The sequence below is a fragment of the Salmo salar genome, chromosome 06 (assembly GCF_965601325.2).
Source record: "Salmo salar chromosome 06, fSalSal1, whole genome shotgun sequence".
Classification (NCBI taxonomy): Eukaryota; Metazoa; Chordata; class Actinopteri; order Salmoniformes; family Salmonidae; genus Salmo; species Salmo salar.
In genome coordinates, this window is record NC_138296.1 from 54,356,955 (window position 1) to 54,370,000 (window position 13,046).

The following is a 13,046-nucleotide window of genomic DNA, read 5'->3' on the forward strand; positions in this document are numbered from 1 at the left end:
AATATGTGTAACCCTAGCTAGCTAACTGGTACAAGCAAACGATTTCTTGTCTCTGTAACATGTCGTTTATTTAGCAAGCAAAATAGCTAGCATGCTATGTAGCAAACCTAGCTAGCGAATGTTGGCTAGTATAAGGCAGATTTTACATGCGGCTTTCATCTAACCTACCTTATTTGATTGCACCATTTCCAAGAATATACTATTTTCAATCCAGACAGTTAAGTGACATTTCTCCATATCCACTGCTGTGCTTTCAACTCTTAAAACGTTTCATTGTGTACATAACGGAATGGGGAGAAGGTTTCTCCTCCGCTCATTCACACAACAGCAGCGGTTACGTCACGGGCAAGCGCTCCTTCTATCAACTGATTGATCAGTCTGCATCTTTGCAGAGTTCTCGCTTCGATAATCTCCGCTGCCGGGCTAGGGATACGAAATATAGATGTCCCTGTCATTGCATTATTAGAATCAACAGCGTTTCCTGGCACATGCTAAAACTGTGAGATTACAGTATTATGTGCAAAAGAGTGCCACCTCAGAAGAGCAATGCAGACACCAGAGCATTGACACATTTACGTTTACATTTAAGTCATTTAGCAGACGCTCTTATCCAGAGCGACTTACAAAATGGTGCATTCACCTTATGATATCCAGTGGAACAACCACTTTACAATAGTGCATCTAAATATTTTAAGGGGGGGGTTAGAAGGATTACTTTATCCTATCCTAGGTATTCCTTAAAGAGGTGGGGTTTCAGGTGTCTCCGGAAGGTGGTGATTGACTCCGCTGTCCTGGCGTCGTGAGGGAGCTTGTTCCACCATTGGGGTGCCAGAGCAGCGAACAGTTTTGACTGGGCTGAGCGGGAACTGTGCTTCCTCGGAGGTAGGGGGGCCAGCAGGCCAGTGGTGGATGAACGCAGTGCCCTTGTTTGGGTGTAGGGCCTGATCAGAGCCTGAAGGTATGGAGGTGCCGTTCCCTTCACAGCTCCGTAGGCAATCAGACACCAGAGACTGATCGACAGTGACAGGTCAGAATGAATCCACTGACATTTTAAAGCTAAATTGTGCTATCAAATGCTACATAGAATACTTTGGAAATGCAAATTGTGCTAATGATATATATCCACATATTATTACATTGCCACACCACTGTACTGTTCAAAATCAATCACTTTGGATTTAGCCACGCAGACACCCTTAAACATGCGATCCTTAATGGGAGGCTGGGCGCCCCCTTTCTGATGGAATTTCCCGGCAGAAACACTGCCAAGGGTGTGCTGCAATTTGCTGGATGACGCCATACGCAGGCAGTGGGACAACCATATAAGGTGGATAATAGGCGTGGTCCGATAACAGGACGTCAGTTGAAGGGTGACGTGAAGCATTCACGAGCGTTAGAACTTCAACGATTTTGCGCAGCTTCACAGATTTATAAACACTGCTCAGGCTGATTGTATCTATGAATATAGTAGGAACCAATGTATATGACAGACAGATTTGTGAAAAAACGCAACAAAATACAGTGTACTTCACATTTTGAGCATACCCAACGTTATCAGTTTATGTACGTATGCGGGGAGTAATTTTTTTTTAAACATGTTTTCCTGAAAGTGTATTATTAATTCACTGTTACGGTGCGTAACATCCTAGATACTATCACCTGATTTCGGATTAAACGATAAACATTGCTATACCAAGTCCAGTGTTTGCATGGTTTCGATGCAAGTTGTTTACTCTTTGGTCTGAAGAAAAGTAGTCGAAGTATGTCATCTGCTGCGCACGATCCCGCCATGCAGTCGACTTTGGACCAGAGCAAATTGGCTCCACAGAACTTGCTGTCAAATACATAAAACGATATTGAAACGGTAAGTGTCTATTGAATTCGTGGCATAGCACGTTTCTGTTGTCGATCAACATGAGCGCAAAACATGGAGAACTTTAATTTGTAAACAGAATAGCGTGGTAGTATACAATGTGTGTTTTGAAGGTTTCGTTGTTTGTTTGTTTTTTTACTCAAGGAGTTATGATGTGATTTAGAGAGCCTGTCAACATGTATTTTGTACACACACACCCGCACATATTGTTACACTATCTAATCTGCGACGGTAACAGTGTTGCAACATAATACTTCAATGTAACACAAAAGGTTGCCTGAAATTTCGATGCAATTGGCTGGGGACTGGGGGCTCCACGAGGAGGATAGAAACACTGAAAGCGGCTCTGCTTGTTTTCCCTCGTTTCCTGTATTTCTCGCTGTGTTAAATGGCAATTCTGTGTACAGCCCACGCCTCGCTCTGTTGCTGCCTGCTTTTATCACAGTCGAAATGAATGTCAATGTTCTGTAAACAATGGGCCGACACGGATACCTTTGTCTGACATGTCATTACATGTGAATTGGTTTGGATGTACTAAAGTGATAATGATTTGCTTGCACGATACTTGTACAGTGCATGCTATCAGAAACTTATTTTGCTTTCATTATGAATACCCTGTAGCCTAGTTCCTTCCTCTGAGCTAAGCAAACAGGCCTGGCCTGCACAAAATCTTGTTGAAAACATACTGTATTAACAGTCATTTTTCTCATCCTCTGTCTTTCAGGGTCCTGCACATGAATGAGGGCCACAAGGGGATCTAGGGCCACCGTGACTGCAAACTTCTTCAGATCTGACTTGGGGGAGGAGGGTTGTGTGGTCTCCACCCTATACCCTTTCCTGTAGGACTTATGTTTCCTCCCAAATCCTTCTGTTCTCTCTATTAAATAAAGCAGGCCACAACAGTCCCAGACTGAGGCAGTGTAAACAGGCACACTTGGTCTTGTCCCTGTTTTACACTTAATTGACTGGGGAAATATAAAGGACACAGACTTTTTTTTTCCGCTGTTGTTTTTTAGCTAGATTATTAGTATGAGTCTTCCTCCCCAGCAGAAAGTGATCCCTGATAAGTGTGGGGGCAAACATCGGACTGTAGCTGCCATGAAGGAGCCCTCAGTGCAGCACGTTGTGGCTTCTGATGTCTTCTATGGGGGTATTGGCCCCCCGGCTCTGGAGTCTGCTCACGGGGTCGTTGAGCCTGGAGGCCACGGCTCTGGGGTTTTCAACCCAGAGAAGGGGCCCCAAAGTCGGGCTCACTACCAGCAGACTGCCCCTGTCAAATGGATGCACCAGGACCCCATCCAGGCCCCTGGCTGGTCTCAGGAAGCTCCCGGGCCTATGCCAACAAATCCATGGGGGCAGAACTTTGGCCCGTTTATGGGCAGCTTGAACAACGTTAGGGGCCAGGTGGCTTTCCCCAAGGGGAGCCACGATGGAGGAGCTGCTTTGCAGATGGGGCCAGCAGAGAAGCAGGCTCCAGGATCCATGGCCCAGGATAGGGGCTTAGAGTGGGAGCAGCATGGTGCGGCGGCCGCCATACGCCAAGCCCAGCTCCAGGCCCTCCAGCAGGGCCATAAGGGTGTAGCCCTCCAGGCTCAGAACCCCCATGCTCCCCCCTCTCACCCCTCCATGCAACAAGGGTCCTTGTTGCAGCCCTTCCAGCTGGCGTTTGGACCCACCAAGCAACACCTTCCATCTGGGTACTACCAGGTGTTCCAAGGGGGAACCAAAGCCATGCCCAACCTGAACTACAACGAGCAGTCTAAAGCCCAGCAACAACACCAACTGATGCAGCTTCAGATGCAACAGCAGCACCAAATGCACCAACAACATCAACAACAGCACCAGTTGCACCAGTTGCAGCAACATCACCAAATGCAACAGCATCAGCTCCAACTGCAGCAGCAAATGCAACAGCAGTTTCACAAGCAGCAACTACAACAGGAGCAACGGCAACAAATTCACCAGTTGCAGCAACAGCAGCAACCACACAGTTTACCGCCACAAGAAATACTGCAGCCACAGTCTCAGCAAAAGCAACAGCCAAACCAACACTTCCTTAGCTACAACCAGCCCCCTGACAACTGTCCGTCTAGCGCTAGCCCCCCACCCTCTCAGAAGTACAAGCCTCCGTCAGTGGAAACTCATGGACAGGGACAGACACCGGAAGTAGAGACCCCAGCCACTGATCTGTCAAGCCCACCCTGCAACCCCTGCCCTCCAATGGTCACACCTAACCCCATGTCACCCTCCTCCGACGCACCTTTGGCTGCCCCCCGCCGCTCCCGCCGCCTCTCCAGAGACGGGCTGTCCCCCCTGGGTGGCCTTCCCTCACTAACCTCCTTGAACCAGCCCTCCAGGGAGGTACCCCAGAACAGCGTGGTGGCCGGAGGAGAGGAAGGGAGGATGGGGGAGGGCCAGGGTCCCACGGGGGGGGTCATCCAGAGTACCCGTCGGAGGGCGTCAAAAGAGATCAATCTGGAGACTCTGGCCCAGAAGGCTTCCGAGATGGAGTCGATGCCCGCTGCCAAGGTTGCCAAGATATCCAAGGTTTGTTTGCACTGTTTTATTTAGTTCAACCAGGCCTAAAACCTGTTCCAAGTTCAAGTTAATTTCATTCACATAGTGGCCTGGGGTTGTCCAGCGGTCTAGGCCGCTGCTTATGGATCACATGTACTGTGTAGCGCTGCGAGCATGGATTTGAATCTGACCCAATGTTGTAGCACACTCTTATCTACTTCTCTCTCTCTCCTGTCCAATAAACCCCAAAATACAATGACATTGTTAAAAATTCTTGCTGTGCCATAAAGGCCTGCACAATGGGTCAGGGAAATCGATATTGATTTAGTTACTATTTTCCTGATGTATTTCCTGAAGGGAAAAATAAGGGGACCTGACGATTTTGAAGTTAGATTAATTCCCGGATGATGGGAGAACTGATTGTGTTATTCCTGTACTTGGCTGCCACTGTGACCACTACAATGCACTGTTCCTCTTTCAATAGGAAGAGCATGGTTTCTATGTAGAAGGTCTGTCATCTTGACTTTGACAGTTGGCAAGCTGTTTGGTTTGTTTATAACTGGCAATCCAGCTATTCGGCCTAGCGCATGCACACACACACTCTCTCCATCTACTGTACATCCTCCTCATACACAGGGTACTTGTGCAGCCTGAAAAGTGTCTTTTCCTGAGAATTTCTGGTGAATCCTCTGCTTTCATAGGAAAGCCTACATCCCACACAGGAGTCTTCTGAGGGGAGGAAAATCTTGATTGGATATTTCTTTCTCTTTTCTTTCCAACACAAACTGAAGAGATGAAATCAGAAGATTGTTAAAATTATTGTAAAGATTAAATAGAAACCAAATCTTTAGGCCTTCAAGGCCCTCGGTTCCCCACTGAGTATAATGTGGATAGTACAGGGATGTCACAGGAGGTTGGTGGCACCTTAATTGAGGAGGACGGGCTCGTGGTAACGGCTGGAGCTGAATCCTATCAAATGCCATTCCATTTGCTCCATTCCAGCCATTATTATGAGCCCGTCCTCCTCTATTAAGGTGCCACCAACCTCCTGTGACATCCCTGTACTATCCACATTATACTCAGTGGGGAACCGAGGGCCTTGAAGGCCTAAAGATTTGGTTTCTATACAATAATTTTAACAATCTTCTGATTTCATTTCTTCAGTTTGTGTTGGAAAGAAAAGGGTTAAAACTGAAGAGAAAAAAATATCCAATCAAGATTTTCTTTGATTGTCTCTGGGTAGAAACATTCTAGCTCAGCCAGCCAATTGGCTAAGCCTTCAGAAGCTGAAGGCCTCTGCCATTCCATAGACTGTAAAAAATATGGACGAAACCATCGATGACATAGACCCCTTGTTTCCTATGAGAATGCTCAGTGGCGTATTTGAAAAATCAGAATTGCCATATGAGCATGTCACCATCTTGCTACATTGAGGAGTTTTTGGAAACATCGCATGGGCAGTTTGAGTTACTCTCGGACAGTGGTTCCCAAACTGTGGGGCCCCTATTTATTATTATGATTTTTTTTAAGGAACTCAGTCCGGCTTTCGACTTACTCTTAAAGTTATAATAGTAGAATGCACAAGGTGACATTTCGAAATTGGTTAGTTACATCATCAGTTTTTCTCTTGTGATGTCAGTCATTGCATACCTTAAAGAGATTTTTATGAAAAACTAGCCCATGTCAGCGAATGTTTTTTTGCTTGTTTGTTTGCCCATATGAGTGAAAAAGTTAGGGAATCCCTGCTCTAGGAAGTGGCGTTGTAGGCAAGCAGCTCCCTCATTGGGTGTCTCAATCGAAAGGCCGACCGAGGTACTGCATACTGCCATTAGCAACTAAATTCTCATTTTAACTACGTCTGTGTGATTTTAAAGCAGTGTATGGTTGGGGGGCAGGAACATAATTACAAACAATTTGTAGACTACAAATTGACCGCAAGAAGCCCGAACTGATATGTTTGGCTAAAACATAATAATTTCAAACCTTGCTTACATTTGTTTACAATCACATTAGATCTCTCTATTATGTGTGGGATTTCTTTCTAAATTAAAATAACTTGGAGCTGGTGTTTTTTTGTCTTTAAAAAAAATTATAATTGTATTACCTTTATTTAATTAGGCAAGTCAGTTAAGAACAAATTCTTATTTACAATGACGGCCTAGGAACAGTGGGTTTAACTGCCTTGTTCAGGGGCAGAACGACAGATTTTTACATTGTCAGCTCGGGGAATTGATCTAGCAAACTTTCGGTTACTGGCCCAATGCTCTAACCACTAGGCTACCCTGCCGCCCCTATGACCCACAATAAAAATTGCACCCCAAAAATGTTATATATATATATATTATACTCACAATACCGATCAAACGTTTTAGAACACCTAGTCATTCAAGGGTTTTTCTTTATATTTACTATTTTCTACATTGTAGAATAATAGTGAAGACATCTACACTATGAAATAACACATATGGAATCATGTAGTAGCCAGAAAAGTGTTAAACAAATCAAAATATAATTGATATTCTTCAAATAGCCACCCTTTGCCTTGATGACAGCTTTGCACACTTGGCATTCGCTCAACAAGCTTCATGAGGTAGTCACCTGGAATGCATTTCAATTAACAGGTGTGCCTTGTTCATTTGAGGAATTTCTTTCCTTCTTAATGCGTTTGAGCCAATCAGTTAGGGGTGGTATACAGAAGATGGCCCTATTTGGTAAAATACCAAGTCCATATGGCAAGAACAGCTCAAATAAGCAAAGAAAAACGACAGTCCATCATTACTTTAAGACATGAAGGTCAGTTAATCTGCATAATTTCAAGAACTTTGAAACTTTCTTCAAGTGCAGTCGCAAAAACCATCAAGCGCTATGATGAAACTGCGTCTCATGAGGACCGCCACAGGAAAGGAAGACCAAGAGTTACCTCTGCTGCAGAGGATATGTTAATTAGAGTTAACTGCACCTTAGATTGCAGCCCAAATAAATGCTTCACAGAGTTCAAGTAACAGACGCATCTCAACCTCAACTGTTCAGAGGAGACTGCGTGAATCAGGCCTTCATGGTCGAATTGCTGCAAAGAAATGACTACGAAAGAACAGAAATAAGAAGAGACTTGCTTGGGCCAAGAAACATGAGCAACATTAGACTGGTGGAAATCTGTCCTTTGGTCTGATGAGTCCAAATTTGAGATGTTTGGTTCCAAATGCCGTGTCCTTGTGAGAAGCAAGAGTAGGTGAACGGATGATCTCCGCATGTGGTTCCCACCATGAAGCATGGAGGAGGAGATGTGATGGTGTGGGGGTGCTTTGCTGGTGACACTGTCGGTGACTTATTTAGAATTCAAGTCACACTTAACCAGCATGGCTACCACAGCATTCTGCATCCATATGCCATCCCATCTGGTTTGCGCTTAGTGGGACTATCATTTGTTTTTCAACAGGACAATGACCTAAAACACACCTCCAGGCTGAATAAGGGTTATTTGACCGAGGAGAGGGACGGAGTGCTGCATCAGATGACCTGGCCTCCACAATCACCCGACCTCAACCCAATTGAGATGGTTTGGGATGAGTTGGAAGAAAAAGCAGCCAACAAGTGCTCCGCATATGTGGGAACTCCTTCAAGACTGTTGGAAAGCATTCCTCATGAAGCTGGTTGAGAGAATGCCAAGAGTGTGCAAAGCTGTCATCAAGGCAAAGGGTGGCCACTTTAAAGAATATAAAATATACTTTGATTTGTTTAAAACTTTTTTTGGTTACTACATGATTCCATATGTGTTATTTCATAGTTTTGATGTCTTCACTATTTTTCTACAATATAGTAAAAATAAAAAAACTCTTGAATGAGTAGGTGTGCCCAAACTTTTGACTGATACAGTATATTTAAGTGATAATTCCACAGAAGCCATGTTTGTAGGATATAATGGAACGGGTGCTGTTAGGCCTGAGACCAAGTCGAGGGCTGGCAAACCGTACCAATATCCTCCAAACACCGGCTTCTAGGGCAGTATCAATTTTACACAACGGGTTACCGACATATTCAAATATGATTTGACATATTGTCATTAACTTTATTTTGATGAATTTATTCATACTATTTCATCTTTCCACAAGATATAGTCCCAACACAAATCTCGGGTTGCTACCCAAGCCGGCCGGCCGTTCGTTCTATCAGTTCGGTTGCCAGAAATGCGACCCAATCGTTCAGTCTTTTTGTTCTATAACTATGGACGCGACACAGTCGTTCGTTCTAACTGTTCCATTTCCGTACTGGTTGGCAACGTTCTTATCCCTTGCTTGCTAGCTATGAAACTAACTTACAGTCATGTCAAACAGTGCAGCAAGAATAACAGTAAAGTAGCTTCATTTGCATTTGTTTAACCTGTTTTCTAGTGACAGTTATTTGGATACATTCATAACAATGAGCTATTTTTGCGCGATTTCGCCTGGCATAGTAAATGTGCTCTCTCGTCAGGACACTGTTGTTCAGAGGAGCTAGCCAACAACACCGCTAACACAATCACTTCAAACTGAAGCTGGAAAGATGGCAAACTAGCTGCGTTTCATTTTACCTGTTTTCAATTGATCATTTTTATGGATATATACAAAGAACTATGTTGATTCATGATTTCGGCTGAGAAAAGCTGCCTGCCTGTCTGTCTCATCCCGACACGTTCATTACTATGGGACAGCTGGCGATCGAATGTTTCAATTTTCAAAATGTTGCAAATGTTAGAGATACAGACAGCAAAGTTTATACAAATCTCCACTGTTGAAAACGAAATGTTATTCTAAAAGAAATGTGAGATAATTTCTAGATGTTTTTTATAGTGGAGATCATGTTTATAAATTGCCTGACTGGGCTGATGAGACGGTACATTGCACATTCAGATGTAACAGAGTAAATAGGCATTTTAATGTCATAGATTTAGCTGGTGGTAGCTAGTGGAATAGTCACTGTCTGGAATGTGGTTTTAACGAATCAGGATAAGACCCACCTGTTACATAAATATATCGGTTTTTATTTATTTATTTGCTCAGAAAACTTGGGGGGCCAAATTAAACCACCTGTGGGCCACCAGTTGGGGAAACCTGTTTTAAAGTAATTGGTCGAAGGATCTGGTGAAATAGAAGTAATTATTGGTACCATGATTGTGTTCTTTAAAAAAAACAATTATACTGAACAAAAAAATAAACACAACATGTAAAGTTGTGACTGATATCCTTCTATGAACTCTAACTCAGTAAAATCTTTGAAATTGTTGCATGTTGCATTTAGATTTTTGTGTATAACCAGTGTATAACCATGAATATTGACCACAAAGATTGCCATTTCCCCATTCACTATAATGGGGGATCCTGTTTTCTGCAAACAATGCCTGCAGTACCACAGTCAGCCTTCAACTTGAAATCCTCAATGCGAGGGTGCAGCTGTTCTTCCCTGTGCTATTCAACTGTATTGGAGCACAGTTTTGGAGCCAATCACATTTTGACTTGCAATGGGTGGGCCTGTTGGAGGGAAAAAGGTGACCTGTCTCGGCCTTCGAGAAGGCCTAGACACTTCACTACTGAGAGCGCAAGAGAAAATATAATTTGGGAAGCAGTAGTTTTCCTATGGTAACGCAATAACTTTAGCTAGCTTGTGTTATAGCAGTGTGATTGGCGACAGCAGCTAATATCAACGTCAAGGTGGATGTTTTTGCTAATTTGTTAGCATCACCCTTTTCAAGATTAACTTTCAATTCTTTTTACAAATGATCACGGGAAAGCATTCACAAGCATTTACAAGCATTTCGCTGTACAAGCATTTACAAGCATGAAAACTATCTCTTTGAAAATAATGACTGTGAAACATTGTTGCATTTAAACTATCACCGGTTATTGTGATGAGCGTGATAACATATATTTACAATGGGAAGTAATAGCTGGTTTGTTAATTCCATTTTGAAAATGAAACAGTTGTTCTTTTATATTCTTGTGATTTCATGGGGCCTACTGGAGTGAATGGTCTGCTTATTCTTTAACGTTATTTGATGCTGTGTGTGCCATGGAGTGCACAAGTATTACGGCGCTGTCCTTTCAGCACCATGAGCCTGTCACCTTTGATGTGACACTGTTGTTGTCACTATTGGTGATAGTGGTGTTAGGCTGCCATAGGTTGTGTAAACAGTGTGTTTTTTTGTTTCACTGATCGCATTATTTTATGCTGTGTGTCATATGGTGTGTCCATGGCAAGTGTGTGTGGCAGCCCGAAGCGCAGCCAGGCCTGTTTCATTAATTCATAATGTCATCAAAAAGCATTGCTCTTCCTTCACTAGAACTAGAATGGTTTGACTACAGAAGATATGTCGGGCACATTAAGTGATGCTATGTTTTCTGTTATTTTTGTTTGATTGATACAACATATTGGAAGATTTTTTGGTCCCTCTGAAGGCCTAGGTCCTCTAGTCACAATTCAACACTGATTATACTGTTGTGAGAAAAGAGAGCGATCCCTAGCCTTGCTGTCCGGAATTTGATATTCACGTTTCCCTAGGGCACACCCACTGAAGCAGCTGCATTTTTTTTTCAGCTCTTGTTTTTTAAAGGCATAACATGCTGACAAATCCACTCACCAAGTGATAAAACGCATTGCTCTGCTTGTTGTCATTCTGTTTTAAACCTGCCTGCACTTCAGCCCACAGGGAAGCCGTGTGTGTGTGTGTGTGTGCAGCCTGCAGAGATAGCGAAAGAGAGGCTGGGTGCAGACTGTTGAAGCAGCTGCATGTCTACACACCTCCACATTCCTCAGGGCTCTCCCTACCCAGCCATTCAGCTGAGCCAGGGAGGGGCCGCGGATGCAGCCTGGAGCCACAGCCAGACCTGCAAACTCGCCCTCTTCCACACTCTCAGCTCAACCAGTTGCCTTAATAAAACAGTCCTACTACTAATATTCACAATCCTTTTTTCTATTTCTAAATCACAAGCACAGCCAGAAGACTGCTGAGTTGGCCATATGGGGTGGAGTGGAGTTGAATGGAGAAAAGTGCAGAATTGAGGTTGACACATTTGACTGGAGTCATTTGAATTTGATTTCACATTTTATTTTCTGTCCTGGCCTGAATGGGTTTTCTAATGTGTATTTTTACTAGTAATGAATTTTCAGTAAGTTTTGTAAGCTGACAGTAACCATGTGCTACCTATAAGTAACTGTTTGTTCATACCACATGTGCAGTGTATTCTCAAGTCTGTGGTACCGGATCTTGCAACACTGAAGACTGCCTCTAAGTAATGTCCATAAATTGTGTGTGTGTGTGTGTGTGTGTGAGACATGCATACTTACGGTCTGACATAAACAATTGCTCCATGTAGAATGTTAAATTTACTAATGCACTCCCATTTTTATCTCTCTCACCTCATATGTTATTCCCTTCTGTTTCCCCTCTCTCTTTCCCCAGCAGCTGCAGGAGGGTCCTACAGGCAGACAGGCTGGCATGGTGCCCTTGGTTATGCCCGTGTCAGTGCCAGTGCGTCAGGGTCAGACAGCCCCTCCGGGCACCTGGCTTTATGGGCGCCCCCCGAGCCAGCACCCCCTGCTCCTGCCCCAGCCCAAAGACAAGCCCTCTGTCATCGTGGCCCGGCGCCGTTCCCTGAGGAACTCCCTGTCGGAAAGCTTCAGCCAGGTAGGTCCTGTTGCAGACCTGGGTTGTGTTCATTAGGGCACATCGTAGTAAAAACTTTTGCACCATTTGAGTGTTTCTTGTTGGACAAGTTCTCATTGTTTCAGTCCATATTCTTTTGTTTGGTGCCTAATGAACACGATCACATAGTATTTGTTTTCTTTCAAATAAGTTGAGTGTTTGATTTTACCTGCCTGAAATACAAGATGGCTGGGGTTTGCACTTTTGGGACTATTCCCTTGTTTACATTGCACCAGCCAGGCAAGGTCAATGAATTGCAGCTAAATTATTTGAAAGAAAACAAATGCCATCCTCACAATCGTCTCACCAAAACAGGACGAGGAGAGCAACGCAGGGCAGGACAATGATGGGAAATTGGCCGAGCACAAACGGCGTCCTCGTCCCGAGCCGCTCTTCATCCCTCCGCCCAAACCGACCACGTTCATCGTTCCCTCGGTATACTCCGCCATCACTCCCTACCAGAGCCACCTCCGCTCACCCATCCGCTTGCCTGACCACCCCTTCACAATGCCGCCCTACACCCCGCCGCCCATCCTGTCACCGGTGCGCGGGGGCTCAGGGCTCTACTTCTCCACCTTCCTGTCCTCCATCACCACCAGCAACCAAACCCTGCAACCACCGCCCATTACACCCAAGTCAAACTTGCGTAGCCTGCTGCATTCCAGTAAGTGTTATCATGGAGCCTCGAGGACTCTCTTTCTCTTTTTCTCTTTCTTTTTCTCTCTTTCTCTCTCCCTCTTTCTCTTTCTCTCTTTCTCTTTCTCTCTCTTTCTTTCTCTCTCTCTTTCTTTCTTTCTTTTCTCTCTTTATTTCTTTTTCTCTCTTTCTTTCTCTCTTTCTTTCTCTCTTTCTCTCTTTCTTTCTCTCTTTCTTTCTCTCTCTTTCTTTCTCTTTCTCTCTCTCTTTCTTTCTCTCTTTCTCTCTCTCTTTCTTTCTTTCTCTCTTTCTCTCTTTCTCTCTCTCTTTCTTTCTCTCTTTCTC

General features: G+C 44.1%; 2 protein-coding genes across 6 annotated transcripts in view; one reads left to right on the top strand and one right to left on the bottom strand.

The window, feature by feature from the left end:
• LOC106607578 (tau-tubulin kinase 2) overlaps positions 1-633 on the bottom strand; it is a 29,348-nt gene extending 28,715 nt beyond the window's left edge. For both annotated transcript variants that reach the window (XM_014204652.3, XM_014204650.3), the window contains exon 1: positions 169-633. The gene's annotated coding sequence lies outside the window, so the exon portion shown is untranslated. The remainder of the gene's footprint in view (positions 1-168) is intronic.
• A 200-nt stretch (positions 634-833) lies between these two features.
• LOC106607579 (uncharacterized) overlaps positions 834-13,046 on the top strand; it is a 39,115-nt gene continuing 26,902 nt past the window's right edge. The window contains exons 1-4 of one of the 4 annotated variants that reach the window (XM_014204654.3): positions 834-1,027; positions 2,598-4,420; positions 11,823-12,047; positions 12,381-12,729. In XM_014204654.3, coding sequence (XP_014060129.1) covers positions 2,903-4,420; positions 11,823-12,047; positions 12,381-12,729 — 2,092 coding nt within the window. In that variant the 5' untranslated portion in view covers positions 834-1,027; positions 2,598-2,902. Of the gene's footprint in view, positions 1,028-1,419; positions 1,865-2,597; positions 4,421-11,822; positions 12,048-12,380; positions 12,730-13,046 lie in introns of those variants that run through there. The other 3 variants (XR_006770263.2, XM_014204653.3, XM_014204655.3) reach the window with 3 other exon arrangements.